This window comes from Curcuma longa, chromosome 21 (genome assembly GCF_044706935.1).
Source record: "Curcuma longa cultivar G26 ecotype Majalengka, Jawa Barat chromosome 21, ITB_CL_G26_1.1, whole genome shotgun sequence".
Classification (NCBI taxonomy): domain Eukaryota; kingdom Viridiplantae; phylum Streptophyta; class Magnoliopsida; order Zingiberales; family Zingiberaceae; genus Curcuma; species Curcuma longa.
Window position 1 is genome coordinate 11,150,349 of NC_133881.1, and position 23,359 is coordinate 11,173,707.

General features: G+C 36.8%; 2 protein-coding genes and 1 pseudogene across 4 annotated transcripts; 2 read left to right on the forward strand and 1 right to left on the reverse strand.

Moving 5' to 3' along the window:
- The first annotated feature begins 3,144 nt into the window (after window positions 1-3,144).
- LOC141814858 (pentatricopeptide repeat-containing protein At3g18110, chloroplastic) lies at window positions 3,145-10,930 on the forward strand. 3 transcript variants are annotated; one of them, XM_074702811.1, is made up of 7 exons: window positions 3,145-6,683; window positions 6,767-6,967; window positions 8,056-8,146; window positions 8,720-9,272; window positions 9,427-9,509; window positions 10,031-10,185; window positions 10,795-10,930. In XM_074702811.1, exons 1-4 carry the CDS (start codon window positions 3,145-3,147, stop codon window positions 9,251-9,253), a joined length of 4,365 nt encoding a protein of 1,454 aa, XP_074558912.1. In that variant the 3' UTR covers window positions 9,254-9,272; window positions 9,427-9,509; window positions 10,031-10,185; window positions 10,795-10,930. The 3 variants fall into 3 exon arrangements, with proteins under 3 accessions (XP_074558912.1, XP_074558911.1, XP_074558910.1); XM_074702810.1 differs by having other exon boundaries at window positions 9,436-9,509; XM_074702809.1 differs by having other exon boundaries at window positions 8,720-9,509.
- A 753-nt stretch (window positions 10,931-11,683) lies between these two features.
- On the forward strand, window positions 11,684-15,357 carry LOC141815317 (uncharacterized; annotated as a pseudogene).
- A 7,432-nt stretch (window positions 15,358-22,789) lies between these two features.
- Window positions 22,790-23,206, reverse strand: LOC141815531 (auxin-responsive protein SAUR76-like). The gene has a single exon (XM_074703480.1). The coding sequence runs from the start codon at window positions 23,204-23,206 to the stop codon at window positions 22,790-22,792; it is 417 nt and encodes a 138-aa protein (XP_074559581.1).
- Window positions 23,207-23,359: the final 153 nt, after the last annotated feature.

Sequence of the window (23,359 nt, forward strand, 5' to 3'; positions counted from 1 at the left end):
GACTAACCGCCGCATGAGTCATGATCCAGATTTAACCATGTGGTTTGAATCTTAAATAAAGGAAGTGGGTGCTCCCGTGTCTGAATCAAGAGGACCAGACACCAGGTGAGAAATCCTAGTAAGTCGGGTAGACCGAGGTGCAAAAAGTCCTAGTTACAACTAGGTGGGAAGTCCTAGTAGGTCGGATGGACCGAGGGCCAAAAAGTTCTGGTGGATCGAGGATTCAGACAGATGGACCGAGGGGCAAAAAGCCCTGGTGGATCGAGGATTCAGACATTAAAAACGACGTTGAGGGGGGGGCCTGTGGTCCTTTGTTTGAGGGGGGATAATTGGGTTGCAAGGATGCAAATATAGTCCCACATCTAAAGTACATGAAAAAGATCATGGGGTTAAAAGGATGGAAAGTATCTCCATTGGAATGAGACCTTTTGGGGAAAATCCAAGAACAAAGCCATGAGGGCTTAGGCCCAAAGTGGACAATATCATACCATTCTAGAGATATTTTGATTCCATCGGTACTAACACCTTGCTCGACTGTGCGATTCATTCGGAAAAGCTTGCTCTAGGGTGTTTGCCAAGAACACACCCTTCACAAAATTTCTTTTGAGCATTAATACGAGGAAGACCATTCACCATTCCTTTACTTGAAAGAAGCTTTAGAGCTCTGAAGTTCACATGCCCGTACCTCATATGCCATAGCCATGTACTATTTTTTATGCATGCACTTAAACACTTTGTAGTAACATGATTAATATCAAGAGAAAACATCCTATTTTTAGACATAGGAATATGAGTAATAAGTTTGTTTTGCTTTCTCAAACGAAGACTACCATCTTTTAGTTGCATATCAAAGCCTTTCTCAAGCAATTGTCCAAGGCTAATAATATTTGTTTTCATGTCGGGCACATAATAAACATTGGTAATGTATGTGTGAACTTTAAGTTTGATGAGAATCTTACCAACGCCTCTTACTTGGATTTTGGAAGCGTCTCCAAATGAGACTTGTCCATTTACCGTTTCATCCAACTCGGCAAACATATCTTTACGCCTGCACATATGATTGCTTGCCCCAGAGTCTAAATACCACAAATTCTTGTTTGTGGAATCTCCATCCTTTTTTGCTAGCAAAACTACATTATTGTCATTGCATTCTTTTGATGCGTAATTAGCCTTGTACATTGTTAGAGCGACATTCCGTTGCATAATGTCCAAATTTATTGCAAGTATAACATCTTACATTTCTTTTGTCATACCTTTGGCCTCTACCTTGATTGTTGTCGTTACTTTTTCCTTGGCCTCGAGCAAAGCCTCTGTCATGGCCTCTACCTCGACCACGCCCACGGAAATCACCACGACCACCGTTGTTTTCTTGCGAACCATCGGTCTTTGACTCTTCTTTCTGGTCAATAATCGTGAGCTTGGTTTGTAGAGCCGCTCCAAAGGTTCTCTCCGTCTTCTTTGCATTCTTGCTTCATGAGCTTGTAGAGAGCTTAATAGTTCTTGTACCTTCATTTTTTTCACATCTTTTGATTCTTCTATGGCTGCAACTACATAGTCATACCTTGGCTCCAATGATCGTAGAATTTTCTCTACGACGTGACTATCTTCAATGCCATCGTCATTTCTTTTCAATTGGTTGACAATAACCAATACCCTTGTAAAGTAGTCTGATACAGTTTCAGACTCCTTCATCTCCAACGATTCAAATTCCCCTCTCAAGATTTGAAGGCGAATACTTTTTGCTCTTTCATCACCTTTGTATGCTACTTGTAGGATCTCTCATGCCTTTTTGGAAGTTGTAGCTTCGGCTAATTTTTCAAAAGTAGCTTCATCAAGAGCTTTATAAATAAAGAAAAGGGCTTTCTTATCTTTTCTCTTTTGTTCTGCCATTGTCATCCTCTGTGCCTCTGTTTGGTCGACTCCTTCTTGAGGCGCTTTATAGCCTCCTTCAACAATATCCCACAACCCTTCGCTCTCAAGTAAAGCACTCATTTAGATACTCCAATTACCATACTTCAAATCAGCAAGACGAGGGATAGGAAGCATCGACATGGCTCTGATACCACTTTGTTGGTAGAAGAAAGAAAAAAAGAAAACTTTGTGCAAGAAGACAAATGAGATATAGGGGAACTACTCTAATTTTTTTCATATTCAATCATGAGAAACATTACATATTTATAGGCTTATTGGATAAATGATAAGCACTATCAAATACGTTGAATCTAGACCATTTTACTTTGTCAACTTTCCACCTCATCTATTTTATCTTCACTAATTCTTATATTATCAATATCAACTTTCCACCTCATCTATATCACTACCACATCATTTCTATCCTTAATCAAGTTTATTTTTCAACAAGGCCGTCATGGATAGGTGGGAACGGTAGTTTGCTAGCTGGGTTTTTGATGGGCTTTGATTTGTCGCTTTGCCCGTGGTCAGAACTGAAATAATAAAGGGCAAGGAGGGCCCAAATTATACAGATCATTAAAAAAATGCTCTTTTTTTTAAATGAAAATATAAAAAAGACGCCCCATTAAATATTTATCTCTAAAATATTCTAATTCTTTTTCTTCTGCAATTCTGTTCCGTCGTAACCAATTCAACTATACTTCGAGCGCTAAAATATTTTAATTCAAACATTGTTGTAGTAACTATCAAGTAGTTATTACATTATTGCTCTTTATTTTCAAAATTATTGTAATATCTATGACTAACTTCTAATGTGTAAAAATTATTTAATATCCATTACAATTAATAAAATAATTTTAATTAATTTAAAATACTTTTGATAAAATTTAAATAATTATGATCAAATTAGTAAAAAGTATTTAATATAATAGTATTTAAAGTTTGGAACCCAGAGTTTAAAATTTTATAATTTAGAATTTAATCAAAATTTTTTATTTTTTAATAATAAAACACTCAGTGGTAGATAAATTATTTATTTATACAATAAAAATAAATTAAAGTTTAAGGGTGTAAAACAACATTTCAAACGTCTCCAGTGAGCATTTTGAAAAAGTGATAAAATTACCGGGGCAAAATGAAAACTTTGGGTTTGGTCTCCATACTCATCCTGTTCGTCTCGCCCTCCTCCGCCCCCAATCTCCACCACGTAAAAACCTCTCCAAACCCCTCCTTATGCCGCCGACGGCGATCGCCGGACCACTGCTATGTCTCCCCTTTTCCTCTCGCCGCATCTCTCTCACCACCACTTCTGCCGCCGTTGCTTCCTCCCAGGCCACTCCACTCCCCACGGAGCCTCACCCACCCCCTCGCGAGTTCCACTACCCCCGTGCGGATCCCTCCGTCCGGTGGCCTCATCTTAAGCTCGAAGAACTCTCCGACGTTCCTCAATTCGCTGCCTCCTCTTCCCCACTCCCCGACTCCCTACCCGAGGAGCCCAACCCCGATTCCGATCCTCCCGAGGACACCAAGATGGATTCTTTTGAGACGCTCGACAGCAAGCAGAGCCGCACGCGCGCGAAGAAGATGACTAAGCTCGCTCTCAAGCGCGCCCGTGACTGGCGCCAGCGTGTCCAGTTCCTCGCCGACCGGATCCTCTCTCTCGCCCCCTCTGCCCACGTCGCCGATGTGCTTGACCGCCGTGGCGTGCAGATGACTCCCACCGATCTCGCCTTCGTCGTCAGGACCGTCGGACGTTCCAGCTGGACCCGCGCCCTTGAGGTGTTCGAGTGGCTCACTCTCCGTCGCCGCCACGCCCCCAGCCCCCGTCTCCTTGCCATTATAATCTCTATCCTTGGACGTGCCCATCAGGATGCCCTCGCCGCTGAGGTTTTCCAGCTTAGCCTCCCTGACGAGGCTACCGATCTCTCTGTCCAGGTGTATAATGCAATGATGGGGGTTTATGCGCGGACTGGGAAGTTCACCAAGGTTCAGGAGCTGTTGGGCTTGATGCGAGATAGGGGACTTGAGCCTGACCTTGTCAGCTTCAACACCTTGATCAATGCGAAGGCAAAGGCCCGAGCTTTATCTCCAGGATCGGCGTTGGAGCTGCTCCAGGAGGTCCGAAGATCAGGTTTGAGGCCTGATGCCATCACCTATAACACCCTTATCAGTGCCTGCTCGCATGTGTCAAATTTGGAGGACGCCGTGAAGATTTTCAAAGATATGGAGAAGTCCCAATGCCAGCCTGATCTTTGGACGTACAATGCCATGATCTCTGTGTTTGGTCGCTGTGGGGTGCCAATGGAAGCGGAAAGGCTATTCCGTGAATTAGGCGCAAGGGGTTTCTTGCCTGATGCTGTCACATACAATTCATTGCTTTTTGCTTTTGCCAAAGATGGTGATGAGGAGAAGGTGGAGAGACTTTGTGAGGAGATGGTGGGTTCAGGCTTTAAGAAGGATGAGATAACTTATAACACAATCATCCACATGTATGGGAAACAGGGTAGGTTTGATTTAGTAGTTCAATTCTACGATGAAATGAAAAATGTTGGGTGCAATCCTGATGCAGTGACCTACACTGTGCTGATTGATTCGCTTGGAAAGGCAAATAGGATAACAGAAGCAGGGCAGGTGATGGAAGAGATGCTCAATGCAGGCGTGAGGCCAACATTAAGGACCTTCAGTGCTCTGATATGTGCGTATGCCAAGGCTGGCATGCGGGCTGAGGCAGTGCATACGTTTGACCATATGGTTAAGGTGGGAATCAAACCTGATTATTTAGCTTATTCAGTACTGTTGGATGTATTGCTGAGATCGAACGAGCTGCGGAAGGCGATGGTGCTGTATAGGGGTATGATGCAAGATGGATTTAGGCCAGATCAGGGCCTCTACCAGTCTATGTTAGAGGTTTTCTCTAAGGAAGTGGATAATGAGAAGATAAATGAAATTGTAAAGGACATGGAAGAGGTGAGCATGATGAATCCACAAGTTATAGTGGCAGTTCTAGTCAGGGGAGGATGTTTTATCCAAGGAGCAGAGATGTTAAAGAAAGCTATTTCGTATGGTTATGAACCTGATCGACAATGCCTGTTATCTATATTGTCTGCATTTGCAGCTTCACAAAAGCAAGCTGAATCAACGGCCCTGCTTGAGTTTCTGCAGGAAAATGCACCAAACTCACATTGTTTGATAACAGAATCTTCAATAATTATGCATTGTAAAAATCACCAATTGGAAGACGCCATGACGGAGTACAATAACACAAGGATGTTCAGTTTTGGACATTGCAGTCACACTGTTAGCCTGTATGAGTGTATGATAATGTCCTTTGAAGAGGCTGAATTATTCTGGGAAGCTTCTCAGCTGTTCTCAGATATGAAATTCATTGGTCTTGAGCCTTCTCAAGATATCTACAAGAGTATGATTTCCACATACTGCAAATTAGGATTCCCAGAAACAGCTCACAATGTGTTTGACCATGCGACAAGGGCAGGTATATTGCTTCCTGATACTTCAGTTTATGTTACATTGATTGAGACATATGGGAAATTGAAAGTGTGGCAAAAGGCAGAAAGCTTTGCTAGGGAACTCAGACTACAATATAAAATTGATCGGAATGTTTGGAATGCTCTTATTAATGCATATGCTGAGAGCGGGCTCTATGAACAAGCACGGGCAATCTTTGATATGATGGTAAAGAATGGCCCTTCACCAAATGTAGATTCCATCAATGGACTTATGCGATCATTGGTTGTCGATGGTAGATTAGATGAACTTTTTGTTGTTGTTGAGGATTTGCAAGATTTAAATTTTAAAATCTCCAAAAGTACTATTATGATTATGCTTGATGCATTCACAAGAGCTGGAAACATCTTTGAAGTAAAGAAGATATATAATGGAATGAAGGCATCTGGATATTTCCCTACCATGAAAATATATACTAGTATGCTTACTTTATTGTCCCGTGGGAAAAGGGTCAAAGATGTTGAGGCAATTCTAGCAGAGATGGAGGAAGCTGGATTTAAACCTGATCTCACCATCTTCAACTTGCTACTTAAGATGTATACAAGTATTGAGGATTTTAGGAAAACATTAGAGATATATAAGCTTATCAAAGATTCTGGATTCGAGATGAATGAAGATACTTACAATACCCTCATAATGATGTATAGTAAGGATCTCAGGCCTGAAGAAGGTTTTAGTCTGCTGAATGAGATGAAGAAAAAGGGACTCGTGCCAAAATTAGATGCCTACAAAAGTTTGTTGGCTGCATGTTATAAAGATCAGCTATGGGAACAAGCAGATGAACTTTTTGAGAGCATGCGACCAAAGGGATACAAATTGGATCGCTCTTTCTATCACATAATGATGAAAATATACAGGAATTCTGGAAACCACTCTAAGGCTGAAAACTTACTTTTCCAAATGGAGGAGGATGGCATTAAGCCAACAATTGCCACAATGCACTTGCTTATGGTTTCTTATGGATCTGCTGGGCAACCACAAGAAGCAGAAAAGGTCCTAACTAGCCTGAAGAATTCTGGTCAAGAACTCAGCACGTTACCTTACTGTTCTGTTATAGATGGATATCTTAAGGTAGGTGATTATAACATGGGAATTACTAAGTTTCTCGAGATGAAGAAAGATGGTGTGGAACCAGACCATAAAATATGGACATGTTTTATTAGAGCTGCAAGTTTGTGCAAGCAAACAAATGATGCTATTCTTCTTCTTAATGCCCTAAGCGATAATGGTTTTGATCTCCCTTTAAGGCATGTGATTCAGATTAGCTTTGATATTTGTTGCTTCTGTTGATTAAATGGATTTTAATAAACTGTTGATCTTCTGACTGCAGGATTTTGAGTGGGAAAGATCAGTCAGCAATCATGGACCTAGAGAATTTACTGGAAGAATCAAAATTTCTCGGGGAAGATGCTTCCTTTAACTTTGTCAATGCAATGGAAGACCTTCTTTGGGCATTTGAACGCCGTGCAACTGCCTCATGGATATTTCAACTAGCAATCAGGAGAAATATATATCGACATGATATCTTCCGGTACTTGCTAACCAATTTTTCTTTTTCAAAAAATTATTCCAACTAGTTAGCTTTTTTGTTGTTGTTGTTGTTGTTGTTGTCCTCTCAGTATCCTAATATTCTTGTATTTCTATATGGTAAACTAGGATGGTTTTGTAGCTTCCTTTTAACATTGGGCTTGCCATTTTGATTTTGAACTATATTGTTCTCTTCAAACCTTATTGTATGAGAGGCATTTGCTATTCATTGTCTAACACTATAAAGTTGTACTTATCAAAAACATAAGAAAATTAGCAGAAAAGTATTCAATACTTGCTGAAAATGTCGAGAGAGGAGTTGAAAGATAGCTTTGTAAAGTCAAATATGAGATGCTGAATGTTCAATCAAGCAGGTTGAAGCCTGATGAGTTTTTGGTACCATTTCATTGTGATGCCTAGCCTTACATAAGAAACAATAATGAAATCGACATCAAACTCTGAAGTGCATGTTTTTAGCTAGAATTTTATTCTCTAGAGTCCAGACTCCTTCAAAGTTGTATAGACTGAAAACTGTAAACCAGTAGTCCTAATCATTGTCATCAACGGAAACCTTGAGAGATTTTATTTTATTTTTCTAATCTTGTATTCCAAATGTTTGATGGATCCATACGTAATATTTGTCTTTGTTTAATACTGGTTGGCAATCTAACGCAATCTTCCTTCTTTATCTGAGCTTGGGACCGGCCATGAGGGAATTATTCACTATTAGAGAGAAAGTTAGGCTTGCACCTATTGAGGGAAAACTTTGAGATACATGTATAAGATGGTATGGGCACGTACTTAGACATCCAATAAATGTCCTAATTAGGCGATGTGAGATCATGATAAATACGCACATTAATAGAGGAAGAGGGAGATAAAAAAAGACTTATTAGCAATAGTAAAATAAGTTAAATATAAATGATGATATAGTAAGAGATCAAGTCTAATGACATAGGAGGATCTATATAACCGACCCCACTTAGTAGGATAAAGGCTATTGTTGTTGTTAGCTTATCCTACTTTATTACCTACTGGTATTGATTTCTCACACTAAATTTACTAATATATTGATCTTGGGTAATGTTATAGAGTTGCAGAAAAAGATTGGGGTGCTGATTTCCGTAAATTGTCACCTGGTGCTGCTCTTGTTGGACTTACACTCTGGCTTGACCATATGCAGGTAAGCATTCTGATACTTCACATATATGGGCTACTTCTAACTGTACAATATAATTAAGTATCATACTATATTTGAAAGGGATTGGCACACCCTCATGCTGTTTTTAAAAAGTTTTTTAATTGAAAGATAACTACACATTATAAAGCCAAGATATAACAGTTATCATCTGACTGATTGAGACTTCAATCTACCACTGAGATGGACCACCGATGCTTCTTTGGGTGGTTTCCTTTATTAAATTAAGAAAGTGCCATCGAGAGAGAAAAAAATTGTGTTCAGTTACATTCAGGGAGGCATTTTATGAAGAAAAGTTTTTTTGTATGAATAAACTTCAATTTGAATGTTCTTGATGCAGATTTGTCAAGTGGATATTAATACTTCATGCATGAGTCATCTTTTAGGCGAAATTCTCTTTTTCATGCTTTTGATGAGATGGGAAGCTTTGAGTTATTGATCATTTTGCTTCCTGCTCTTGCAAATTTGTTCTCATTCTTTTTCTGTAGTTCTTTCATTTTTTCCCCCTTTGTACTAATAATGGTTGGTCATGGCATCTTATTATAATTTTACCTGCAGGATGCTTCATTGGAGGGTTCACCTGAGTCACCTAAGTCAGTTGTCTTGATCACTGGAACTGCAGAATACAACCTGGTTTCGTTGGAAAAAACTGTAAAAGCATATCTTTGGGAGATGGGTTCACCATTTTTGCCAAGTAGGACTCGTACTGGCATCCTGGTGGCAAAAGCCCACTCTCTTAGGATGTGGCTGAAAGATTCTTCTTTCTGTTTGGACCTTGAATTGAAAGATGGAACTTCTCTTCCAGAGACAAATTCAATGAAGCTCACGGAAGGATATTTCATGAGAGCTGGTCTCCTTCCAACCTTTAAACATATACATGAACGGTTAGGCCAAATAAGACCAAAGAAGTTTGCCAGATTGGCCTTATTGTCAGAGGATAGCAGGGAGAAGATCATGAATACTGATTTACAAGGTAGGAAGGAAAAGATGGAAAAAATGAAGGCAACAGGAATTCCTAGGGCAAGAAAATTAAACAGGTTTCAGAAGAAATATCTCAGGCGTCAACATAAATCGCCAGCAGCATTAAATTAGTGAACATTGAATAGCATGTGTACGTGCAGTGAGCATTTCAGGAATATTGGATGACTACATATCTTCCTATCAATATAAATGCATTAGAGAGCATTTGAGCAGTTAGGCATCGGATATGTTGGTAATTTCTTGATTGCTAATATTTCACCACTGCATCTAATGACTCTTTTCAGCCTTTATAGATGACAGTTCAGGAAGGAATGAGCTTGAACCAGGATGCTGGTGCTTGCTAGTCATTCCCTGGTCCTCCTGTGTGGTAAGTATAAAATTTCTTTAAGCTGTGCTAGTAAATTTGCACTATGAAAATGGATTTAAAATTACATAAAAAAAGATCCTTCTATAGAGAAGGTGAGCGTGCTATTATTCTTGTTCACCAAGATATGGTTTGTTGATGACACCCAAAATAACATATTGTTTGGTGATGTACATCAATGTTACTGGACATGGTCTTTTATTGTGGGTAAGATAACCAGTGGCATACACTAAAGATATTGTGAACCATTGTGCCTGTCAAATAATATGAATAATTCATTGCTGCTATCAATATGGTTTCTTTTGTATTTTTTTAAAAAATTATTCCTGTGTAATCTTTCGTGATGCCGCATCACTGATGTTTGATGTTGAATCTAGAAAATCCCTTATGTCAATGAATAGATTGGGATCTCATTTATTTTACTCTGCCATTTGAGATTCGTCGCTATTATCAATATGAATTGCTTTGCATCTGGATTTTTTTTAAAAAAAAAATTATTTGTAATCTTTGGTTTGTTGATGCAGTAATGCTGAGGCATGATCTTGAATCTAGCAAAACTTTTCTTATATAAAGAAATACAGTGAAACCTCATTCTTCACTAATTTGCGACTGATATCCTTGTGGGACAAAAGATTTATCTCAACAAAAAGGAGCATTTCGAGGTGCCAAAGAACAGCAGGTAATCTAAATGAAAGTCTTTTTTATCACAAAACTAGTCAATTCGCTCGAGTTCACTGGTCAAGTGATATGCTTAATAAGTTTCTGAACACTTACTGTGGTCACAAGCAGCTTATGTAGAAAAAAAAGGTAACTGCCTTATTTCTTTGCATTATGAAACGATCTAACGTTTTCCTTGTATCTACTATATTAGCCATTATTGCATGATGATCTTGTCCAAGCAATTGTGAATTCATTATATTTCAAACGTGTCGATACTGCATTTTACATCTTCAGTCTCAGGCAATTACCATTTAAATGGCTGCTAATATTTATGCTTAAGTTCTTCATTTTGCATGTTCTCAGTTAGAATGCCAAGCAGTAAAGAAAAAATAACATTATGAGTTTTTGTAGCAGGCAAAAATAATGACTATGAACATATAAGGGATTGGTGTGATCAAACAGAAATATGAAAAGCTGAAATATATTAAGATAATATGAACATAATTGACAATTACTATGAATTCAATAGTTACAACAACAATAATAATAACTAAGTCTTATTTATTTGTTTTTTTAATTCAATAGTCAGAAATTGAAGTGAGATCTTATTATATATTTTCTGTTACAGGTTGTTTCTCTATTCATTCAGCATTTGAGTGGCATTGATCTTCCAATGGAACGTTTGTGAATGAGAAAAAAAAACAATAGTGATCTCAATGTCTCATTGATAAGGGAAAGGAAAAAAAAATGTATCATTTCATTTTTCATTTTATTTTAGTGAATGGATTAATATTAATTATTTTTTTTCTTTTTTGATTGATAACTATTTTTATGTCAGTCAATAAAAAATGTACAATATTCAAAGGATGTCAGGTCTGAATAATTAATATTTGATAGATATCGAAATTCTCTCTATATTTTTTTCTATCTCTTTATTTGATGATCGTGAATGCCACGCACGGTAATTATAGTTTTATAATGATTAAGACGATTTAAATATTATAATATTATAAATATTTCTATAATTATATATATATTTTTTGATAATTTAAATATTTAATTTTTTGAATTAATTATCGATCATATGAAATTTTTTTATCGATTAGTAAAATAAATAAATAAAAGATAAATAGCGCGTTTTTTTATAATTAACTTTTCAGAATTATTTATTTTTTAAAAGAAAATAATTTATAACTATTTTTATTCGCTATCCTCATTTCATTTAGAATTGGTCAATTTTAAAAAAAAAATCGATCCATTTGGGACCGTCCGATTCGTCATCTCAACGGCCAGGATAAACTCAAATCCCTAAGATTAAAAGATCCCGCTTCCCGGCGGCGGCTGAAAGTTCGATTCGTGTCTGACCCACCCCGACTCTTTTTGTATTCCCAAATTACCCCTGGCGGGAATGGGAGCGGCCCAAACGGTGGGGGAGAAAGTTGTTATTTTGGATAATCACAGGGACAAAAGAGTCATCTAAAGATTAACCCTTGGAGCGAGCCCTTCTTCGCCGTCGCTTCCTGAACAATCTCCGTGAACCCCTTTCGTTCCTCTCCGCAATCGCAGCATCTCCCTCTCGGCTTCTTGTGGGCGAGAAAGGTGAGATCGATCATCCTCGCTCGGAAGTTTTTCTGTCTTGGTTTTTTTTTTTTTTTTACCTCGAAGACACTAATGTCTGATACGAGTGCCGTCGATCAGGTTCTTTTTCTTTGGTTGATTCAGGTTCGATTGTGTCTTTTGCTTTCATGGAGGAAATAAATGATTTTGATGGCTCGGATCAAAGAGAGCTTGTACTTAGTTCTATTTGGAATATGATTCCTGAAATGAACAAGTTTTGTGTATATATGTTTTTATTCTTTGGATCAAAGAAAGCATGTACTTGTTCTATTTAGGGTATTAATCAGCGGAAATAAACAAGTTGTTTATAAATTTTACATGTTTTGGATCGAAGAAAGCATGTACCTGTTCTATTTGGCAAGTGATTCTTGGGAAACAATCTCGCTTCATTTGTTAGTTCGCAATGTATGAATTCTTTAGCTAATATGGGAAACAAAGTAGAATTGTGATCGATTTGAAGAGAGAAATAATCCGCTTCTTGTATATTTAGAGTTAAAATCATTGCCACTCCTTTAATGACTGCGTTGGCTTGTAAATGATTCTTTAACAGGATCTTGTGCTTGTGCCATTCTAGAAAATGATGGAGTTCTAAACGGTACTCAACAATGGGTGTGGTTTTATGTGTTCAATTTAAGCGTCTCCATATTGGTATTTAACTTCTGATATTTGGCCCGTCCACTAAGTTGTTCATCTACACAGCACAATAATGTTAGATCTTTTTAGTATGAATGAATTAACTTTCAATTTTGGGCTCTCACCATTAAGCCACTAATAGGCTACATATGGTATGTGAAGAGTCTACAACTAAGCAATTCAAAATGTTAAGCTTTATGCTCCATTGTATCTCTGTAGAGCGTGTATGATCTATTGTCGATCTAAACCAAACAGTCACCGGAAAACAAAATAAAATAGTAAGTGCTTCTCTTTGAAGATGCTAAAGATTCTTTCCAGTTGGTACTTAGTTATACATGTTGTGCTCTTGTGAAGTTGCATGATCATCCATTTGGCTGAATTCTTCATTGTCATTGATGTAATTCCCTCTCAAACCATTTTTTTTATTACCAATACTTTTCCAATTGTTAGCTTACCTCATGTCTCTTTTTTCTTTGCCTGTAGCAACTGGGTTGTTTTAGAAATGTGAATGGTTGCCATTGCTGATACTTGGTGAGCTTGGTTCTCATTCATCGCCATTTTCAAAGCTTTGTCTGTTCAGCACTCTTTCACTCGTCCGAGCATGGGTGATGAAGGTGTGAAGTTGATGGGGATCAAGCAAATAGTCAGGCTGAAGGAGATGCTACATGAAATGACAATCAGTAGCCATCAGTAAAAAAGAGAAGCAACCAGCTACTGTCAGTGAGAAAGAGGATCAACCCAAAAGATCTGGTATCCATCCTGCAATCAACAAGCGCCTAAAGAATGCAATGATCCAATGTGACTCAGATGAGGAGGGTTGCCAAATCCCAGAACCCCACCTGATGTTCCTAAGGGTTATTGTCCTGTCTACATTGGACAAGGAAACCGAAGGTTTGTCATACCGATGAGTTACCTGAGCCTTCCAGTATTCAAGCTGCTGCTTGAGAAAGCTGAAGAGGAATTTGGGATTTGACCATCGAAGAAAAGGCCTCATTGATGATGGTGAGTTTGTGTTATCTACTCTTCTATTGATCTATCTAAACATAGTCTTACACATTCTTTTTACTGAGGGCAACAAAATCATGAATTCTTAGCCACACAAAATCAAGATCCACTAGACATGCATGTTTTTCTCTCCTTATTTTCATTTTGGATTTTAAATATTTTTGTTAGAATTCTCTTGCTGGACAAAAATCACAGAGAAAACACCAAAAATTACTAGAACAGAAATATAAGATTGTCTAAGTTAAAAGACAAAACATAAATATGAAGAAAATTATGTTATAAGCATTCTAAGAGATGCGTCCTAAGCATTTCTCATAACAAAACATCCTGTCAGTTAATCCACACTAACACTTTATAAATTACATGGTAATTTTGTAATACTTGGCGTCTGGTTAGTCATCATTATCTGTTTGCTGGTCAATTCTGATCTACCAAACCTTTAATAATGGGCTTTCATCCTTTTAATTTCTTGAAATCTGTCATGTTGCCAAAGTGTGTTTACTTAAAATTATATTAATCAAGATCCAAATGGGAAATCAGAATTATGGTGATCATTTCTTTAGTTATATAAAAGCTGATACTCATAATTTCCCAACTTTAACATGAAAAGCAAAGCATTAACTTCTACATGGCAACTATTTTCCCTTCTACCACCCCTCTTCATAAATGCAGCCTATTCTTTCAACTAGAAGACCCACCCTTCTAGTGTAAAATGATTTTGTCGCTACAAACAACTTTTTTTGCATGGATTTTGTCCAAACAGTTTGCACTCCAAAACAACATGATGACAATTTAATTACACACGAAACCATAGTGGAGTTATTATGTCTCATTTAGTTACAATTTTGTTTAAGAACAAGATTCTTCACTAGTGAAGAGTAAACAGAACCAAAAGACAAACTATATACCATCTTGGTGTATATTCTTAGCGTACTGATTCTTTCTTTACTTTCTTTTTACTTCTGCTGAAGGAAATCCAACAGGTCTAAAGGAGTAAACACAACCTGAACTTCGATTGCTTGTGGCAATTTTGGAGCACTGAATGTTTAAAAAAAACTTTTTTTTCCTGGGGTCCTTTTCTTGGTGGTGGATGTTGTCTTAGGAATCTGATCTCCTTAGGGTGTCTACCTTTGTTTTTGTTCTTCATTTCTCCATTTCGTTTCCCGCTTACTTTGACTGATAGTGCTAGTTTCGTGTGAGTTGCATATTATGGTCTTAACATCCTTTTGATATATATTTGATGTTTCTGTATAGCCTGTGATAGATTCTTGGATTTGTTTGCAACTTCATGGTTTGTTCTCTTAATTAGAATACTCATTCAAGTTTGAGTCCTATGGGATCATGATTAGTCTAGTTTATAATATGAAAAGTTTGGACGCAAAGTTCAATCACATGCTCCCATCACCATCAAAAAACTTTGGACACTTTGCAAAACAACAAGGAACAATCAAGCATCCTCCAATCGAGCGATCATCTTTATTTAAAGGGACATCACTTAGGACAAGCTCTTCAGGAGGTCCTGAGCTCAATGGCAACAAGAATTATTAGAAGGCTTGGCAGAATCTTTAGCATCCAACGCATCGATCTTGGAAATTAAGGAACCTACTTTAGCCCCAAGAGCGTTGGCCTTGATGTTTCGTGATCCATGTCACATGCCTAGCGGGCACGAAGGTGATGGATCTCCTTTATGCATCGCTTCCTTGTGATGCTGAGAGCTTTGAACAACTATGGATGCTTAGGAAGAACACTTCGAATTGGCAAGATTAGAAGGTTTATCAGACTTTTATGTGGTGGGACTGATGACGTCGCTAGAAGAGGCGAATAATGACTTGCAATTTGCTTTGATTCATCGCTTGTAGTACTCATCGACAACAAGTCAATATGTAATGGAAATAAAAACATACAACAAGTATAGAGACAGATTGATTTAATGTGATTTGGAGCTTTTGATTTATATTTTACAGTCTGCCGTCCTAATGATAATCCGTTAACTTTCTTTTTATCGGATACATTTCGAAAGTAAAGAAATCTTTGACAATCTTTTTTTTTTTATAAATAAATACAATTAAATATAATAGAGAAAATAAAATATAAAATAAATAATAATTTACACAAATCTTGCTTTCGTTGCTTTATAATTGCTTTGGATTGCCTCTTGAGGTCTGGAAATGTAGTAGCATTATTCTTCAAAACATTCAAGAACTGACTATTAAAATCTTCATGAAATACTTATTTTATAGTCTTTTAGGTCGGAGTTGATTCTCACATAACAATAGATAGCTAGAATCTATTAGTCGACTACTCTACTAAATTTAAATATTACACTTGCAAAATAACTCTTCCAACTCAGCTTTGACCACCAACAGTCCATTGTTATTGTTCATCAATCGATTATTGTTGCATTAGTCGAGTTGTCAACTCGATTTAGAAATCTTCTATTCGCTGTAATAGTGTCATCAGTCGAGTTCTTCACTTGGTTGATATAATAGTCGACTGTCAACTTGATTGATGTTGATGAGTCGAGTTGATCAATTGATGTTTAGACATTCTGTTTGTTGTAACAGTGCCATCAGTCAATTGCTCTACAGTAAACCCCTCAAATCTCGAATTCAGGGATTTAAGAGTTATCAGTCAATTGTTACTATTTAGCAGCTAACTGATACCTTTGATTTCAACTTTTTCAAAATTGAATTCTTACCTTATTTAGTATCTAGTTGACCTCAACCTATAAGATTTTATTTGTTTAGCATTTGGTTAACTTTGATTTGTTGGGATTTCCTTTACTTAATATTCGGTTAACTTTAACCTGTCAATATTTTACCATTGCCTAACATCCGTTAACTTTAACTTGTTAGGATTTCACCGTTTACTTAGTATCTAGTTAACCTTGACATGTTAAGATTTCATTACTATCTAGCATCCGATTAACCTTGATCTGTCAGGACTTTACCACTGTCAAACATCTGGTCCTCCTTGACCTGTTTGGACTTCCTTTATTATCATGTCTCTTGCCAAATGATTAGTTCTCCATGATTAACTTTGACTTCATTTTTCATATCAAGTGTCAAGTGTTAAAGACTCCATGATATATATAGACTTTACCTTTGTCAACTCTCTATTGGACTTTTGACTGTCAAGTATCTGATCAATCATGATTCACTTGAACTTTTCTCTTGCCAACTCCCTATTAGACTTTCAACTACCATTTGTCTGGTCAACTATGATCCACTTAGATTTTTTTCTTGCTAACTCTTTGATAGACTTTCAATCGTCAAGTGTTTGATCAATCGTGATCCACTTGGACTTCTCTACTTTCAAGTATCCAAGTAACCTTGACATATTTGACTTTTCGCTCAATCATCCTTATCCAATTCAATCTTGGTCAACCACTACAAAAATACAGGCTAATAGCGACAAACTTTTGCGGCAAAAAAATTTCGTCGCAAATTAGAGACGACATTTGCGACAAAAAACCTATTCGTCGCAAAATTGCAACAAAATTTACGATGAAAAACTTTTTATTGCCAATTTGGGATGAAGACTTATTTGTCGCAATAGTCGTCGCTAAATAGCGATGAAAAACATATTTCATCGCCAAATTGGCGACGAAAAACAGTATTCGTCGCCAAATTGGTGACGAAAACATGATTCGTCGCCAAATTGGCGACGAAAACATGATTCGGCGCTAATTTGGCGACGAAACCGTGATTCGTCGCCAAGTTGGCTGAAATGGTTCGGGTCACGGGCGTGGGACTGCGAGATTTAAGTTAGGGTATTTGGCGACGAAAATATTTTCGTGGCCAAATTCGTCGCCAATTGGCGACGAATCTGACGATGAAAATATTTTCGTCGTCAAATATCCTAATTTATCATCCGCACGCTCGATCCCCTTCTCTTCTCCTTCGCGTTTTTTCCCTTCTCTCTTCTGATTTCTCTCCGCGCGATTCCTCCGACGTTTCCCTCTCCGATTCCTCCGGCTTCGGCGACGGCAACGACGACGACAAGCTTAGGCGAGGCTGCTTGAGGGTAAGATATATATTTTCCTTATAATTTGTTGTTGTTTCTTCTATTGGGGGGGGGGGGGGGGGCTGGAAAGTGTCGGCGTGAAGGTGGCCGGCCGGTGTGGGCTCGTTGGCCGGGCGATGGCATGGCGGCGGGGTGTTGGGGTTCGCGCGCGCTGGTTGCTGGGGCTGGCCGCGCTGGGGTGGTGTGATGGGCGGTCGGCCGGCAGCTGGTGGGGTGTTGGCCGGTCGGCCGGCCGCCAGTGGGGTGTTGGCCGGCCATTGGTGTGTGCTGGCCGGCCGGTGGTGGAGTACAATGCTGGCCAGCATGAATTTTAGGGTTTAGGATTAGGTTTAGCTAGGTTAGGTTAGGGTTAGGGTTAGACTTTGTGTTTACGGTTAGGTTTAGTGGTTAGGGTTATGTTTTAGGGTTAATGATTAGGGTTAGGGTTTAGGATTAGGGTTAGTGATTGGGGTTAGGGTTAGACTTTGTATTTACGGTTAGGTTTAGTGGTTAGGGTTATGTTTTAGGGTTAGAGTTAGGGTTAAGGATTAGGGTTAGGGTTTAGGATTAGGGTTAGTGATTGGGGTTAGGGTTAGACTTTGCACTACAAGGTTAGGGTAAGAGCATTCATGAGGAACATAGGTTGGTGATACAAGGTTGCCATAGTGTCCATGGTTTCATCTTTCAGAAAGACTTATATAACTGCTGTATATAAATTTGATGTTCGGCATTGCTGTATATAAATTTGATGGTTTTCCTTAAAAGTCTTTGCAATTTTGGTCTTTGGCAGGTTTACCTTCACCTCACTTCAACTATGTCAAAAATATTGAATAATGATTACCACCTTTTCTATTTAACTACAGTGATCAGAATTACATGACATCTTTTTTTTTACAAAAAAAAATGTCATGTAATTTTCTATCATTGTAGTTAAATAGATCAAGTAATGGTCTGCCGGAGTAATGACCATTACTATCCTTCTCTTAACTCCACTACATGGCATCTTTGAGGCCACAAGCCGTGGCCAGATAAACATCAACTCATATGCATGAACTGATGGTGATGAAAGAATACAATTTTCAGCACAGATATCTCTCTAAAGCTACTTTCTTTCACATGTCAAAAGATTATATTTTGGTTGCATCAAAATTGTTTTAGCCTTTTTATACTCACTTTGTCTGGTGTATGTTTTGTTTATGAAGGGCTCGCTCCGAGTCAGCTTCCTCTTGTTCCCGATGAAGACGGTAATGCCGATGATGACGGTGGCGACGACGATTCTTCGTAGCCTAGTTGTGTATTAATTAATTTTTTTCATAATTAGTATTGCTTTAATTTTTTTAATTTATAAATATTTTATTTTTTATTGATTAATATTGTACTTTTATTTTGAACAGGGTTGATGAAACCAAGGATGGCTAAGAAGTAAGTTTTTACATTTTATACTTGTATAAAATAAAGTTATAATATTTTTGTTTTCTTATGTAGGAAAAGAAAAAAAACTACGATGAAGAAGAAAGTGATGCAGAAAGTATTATCCGAGGCCGATGTCGTGGACGATGATGCTTTTTGTTTCTTGTCATTTTGATACTTTATTATGAATGGATGTTATGTTTGGATGATGTTATGGATCGTTTGATACTTGGGAGTAATTGTTATGGTGTTATGGATACTTTTGTTATGTTTGATACTTTGGATACTTTTTATTTATTGTATATATGATGTTATGGATTGTTATGATAATTAGAATGTGTTTAAATGTTGATATGTGAGTAATTGTAATATATAGGATGTGAATTATGTGATGATTGTAATTTGGAATGTTTGTATATGTAAACAGGATCCATATTTTGAAGAAATAAATTGAAGCTGTGAATTTTTTTTTAATTTTGCGACGAATTTTGTGACGAATCGTGAATTCGTCGCAAATATATCGAAAAATAGTGTTATATCGTAATTTGGCGACGAAAAACTATTTTTCGTCGTCAATTGGCGATGAATTTTAGTTTTTCGTCGCCAATTAATTGGCGATGAATTTTAGTTTTTCGTCGCCAATTGGCGACAAAAATAAATTTTCCTCGCCAAATTGGTGACGAAAAAGTTTTCATCGCCAATTGGCGACGAAATTGTATTTTCATCGTCAAATTTTCGACGAAAACAAGATTTCATCGCTAAATTGACTGTAAAACTCCCTTCTTTGCTCGTCCACTATGGCGACGAAAGATATTTTCGTCGCCAAATTTGGCGACGAATTCTGATTTTCGTCGCTAATTTTGACGACGAATTCTGATTTTCGTCGCCAAATTGGCGACGAAATATATTTTCGTCGTCAAATTTACAACGAATTTATAATTTTTCGTCGCCGAGAGTTGCGACGAGCTATTTGCAACGAAAAAAAGTTCGTCGTAAAAAAATTTGGCGACGAAAATTTTTGATTTTTTCGTCGCCAAATTCATCGCAAAAGGCCTATATTTTTGTAGTGAACGTGATCCGAAGTTGAGTGCACCAACAATCTTCCTCTCCAACCAACTCTCATTCTTCTTTTTGACATCTCGCTCTCATCAATAATCATATTGATCAAATATCAAAATCAATTCGAATTAACTTGAGCTTAGTCACCCAAGATTGATAATCCTGGCCAATAGGCTGATTACATCAATATTATGCATTTATCTTTAACAAGTCAAGTAGTTGTTTTAGTGTAATTGCAAAGTATCCTTTATTTATTTGCTTTGCATGCAAATATTTTTGTGATTTTTTATATATCATCTGCAGATAATTAGTTCAGACCAAGTATAAAGAGATTTAATTAAGAGATCTAAATTGCACCATGAGTTTTATATATATATATATATATATATATATATATATATATATATATATATATATATATATATATATATATATATGAGCTACATCTCATCCACATCACATAATTCACACAAGTCGAATTAGTAGTGATATTTATACATTATAGACTTTGGGATATATAACCTAGAATTGATTTTTAAGAACTAAATGATTAATAAGTATGCTTTAACATGAGAATTGATGCATGATACACAATGAAACTTTAATGTTTAAGTATAACAACTAGGTTCATATATATATAGTTTAACTATATTACTATGAGTTAGTTACCCAAATAGAAATTTAAGAGATCATATTTTATACTACACAATCATGTCGCGAAGTTACATACAAGCTTGTATATACTTGTCGGTTTAACTCCGGCCATTGAACAATCAATCCATAAGCTAACCTTTATATCTTTCTGGTTGACCGGACTACCTAGTGGTCAATTCATTTAGCCCTTTTACTTCTCTAGCTAGTTATATTGTTTGACTATAACTAACTCAAGAAAAACTAAAGTGGTTCGATCGAAACCGATTGGGGTGAGTCATATATATATATATATATATTTGCCCCCACGAGCGGAATTGTGAGAATGGAAATATTGCATTTTGGTTTGGTGAAGACAACAAAATCATTTCAAAGATCGAGATTGCATCAAATAATTAATTAAAACATTGCATGTGGTGCTTTTCTTGACCTACTTACAACATCAAACCATGTGATATGTTTCCTCTTCTTTTCTTCCATCTATTTATTTGGATTATAACTAACTTCAAGCAACCAAATTAAGGGGATTAATTAATTAATTTTGGTAATTCTTTAATTAAACCCCTACCTACAAATCTTTGTTTTTTTTTTCTTTTAGCAATTTATAATTAGTCACCTTAATGGAAATTAAATCCATTAATGAAATTTGTCACTTTAACCCTATAATTAATAAACCTCATCATATGAACAAGAGTTTAGATGTGCACGAAAGTGATAAAGAAAAATTATAATCATGTCATGCTTCATTGGTAGTCATCATAGTGTGACGCTAATGTAGCTCATTGTCGATCGATATAGTAAGGATTTATTTTCATATATATTATTTTAAAAAAAGTTATGATCATGCAATTGTTTTTGCTCTTAGAACATGAAAAATGTGAAAGATGAGAAGAAAAGAAATATATGAATTAGATCTCTTAATGAGATTAATTAGTTAATTATTTTCTAGACCGATTTGAATCATTAATTTTTTTTCAAATAAACCCATGCGACCCGGTTTCTTCGCATCACATGGCTAGAACATGCATGCATGCATGCATGCTTCGGTTTAATTTATAGAAAAAGGTAGGAAACATTATATACGTCTTTTATTTTTTTTTAAAAAATATGATCGAATCAAATCAGGTTCAAGATTTTGTAGTGGAAAAGACAATGTAATAGTGTTTTTAAATGATTTTTAGTTTGCCACAAGGTTTTATGAAAGCATTCAATAGAGCCATGTTAATTCATTGAATGCGCAATTCTCTATTTATTTATTTATTTTTTAATAACCCAAATAGTATTTGTATTTTGAGCTCAACTAATCTTGGAGACGGACGACAACTGAGTGAATGAGATTCGAACCGTGAATGTTTAATTAATTTGTTGAACATTTTATCATTGCACCATACTTGAGATGCAATTTTCTATTCTTGTATGTTGTTTTTTTCTTTGCTTTATTTTGTAATTTACCAAAGAAGACAGTCAAATTTCTAAAATATTTAAAAGTTGTGTTATATTCTAAAATTTATAAAACGGTACATATACTTTTTCTAAAATATCTTCCATTCAACTTGTTCTATATCAAACTTTTGTGATATAAACCTTTAGTTAACTGATCAATCGACTAAGAGTGATTTTTGAACTCTATAGGATTAAAAAAATAAAGAAAAATAATATAGACAAACTCAAGGAAATTTTAAGAGTATAATGATACCAATTTGACATGAATTTGAAGTTATTAGAGTCATTAAACACTTTTAGTGAAAAGAGTTTAATAGCAACCATTCAACTAGAAGTCATTAAATACTTGTAGTTAGTTATGCAATTTGGATATTAAAAAAAAGTTAGTTATGCATTTTAGTAAATTACCATATTTTAAAAAATAAGTGCATTATTTCATAAATTCTAAAGCAGTTTAAAAAATAATACCTCATTTATTAATTTGAGTCCAAATTAAGCAGCTCAAAGTAAGTCATATGATATTTATTATTTTATTTTAAATATATATATGATTTATCAAAGTATAAATTATTTAAATGATGAAATGATTATTTATTAAAGAGAAATACATTAACAAAGGAAATTACACCAACTTTGAAAATTATATTAGAACTGATAGTCAATTAATTAATCATCACATTGTCCTTTTTGCAGATAAGTCCCTCGAATGAAGATAATGCTGCAACATTACCCCTTTTTTTTTTTTAATTCACACTCTCCTACTCGATCGTCGGTCGGCGTCGGTAGCTCCGCCGCCGCCTCTAATCACCGGCGTAGAATTCGACCAACTCATCCAGAGACGACTCCGGATCTGCGTTCTCCAGCATCCACAGGAGGTGTTCGAACAGCACCACTTCGCAGCCCACCACGGTGCCGCCGGTGCCGCTGGAGCGGTCGGCGAGGACTCGGAAGAGCGGGTGGCCGAGGAGCTCCTCGCTGACGAGGTACCGGCGGCGGGACTTTCCAACGTATACGGGGTGGAGTCCGGCAGGGACCTCGTCGCCGCCGCTGAACGAGGCAGAGCGCCACGCCGCCGGTGGCGGCGCCACCGGTGACTCGAAGCTCGAGGAGGTGGCTCCGCCTAAGGAGGGCGCGGCGGGGGTGAGGCGGCTGCAGGAATTCCATCGCTTGATGATGCACCTGAGCTTGCTCAGCTTCCCGTTGCTGCTCTTCGCCATGAATTCTTGCAACAGAAGACCTGTGGTTCTTCGTTTGGGATGGTGAAATATAAATACTGACAGCAATTCTTTTTTTATATAAATAATAATAACAAAAAATAATAGAAAACCATGAAAATAACACATGTTATTATTATTATTTTAACAATTCAG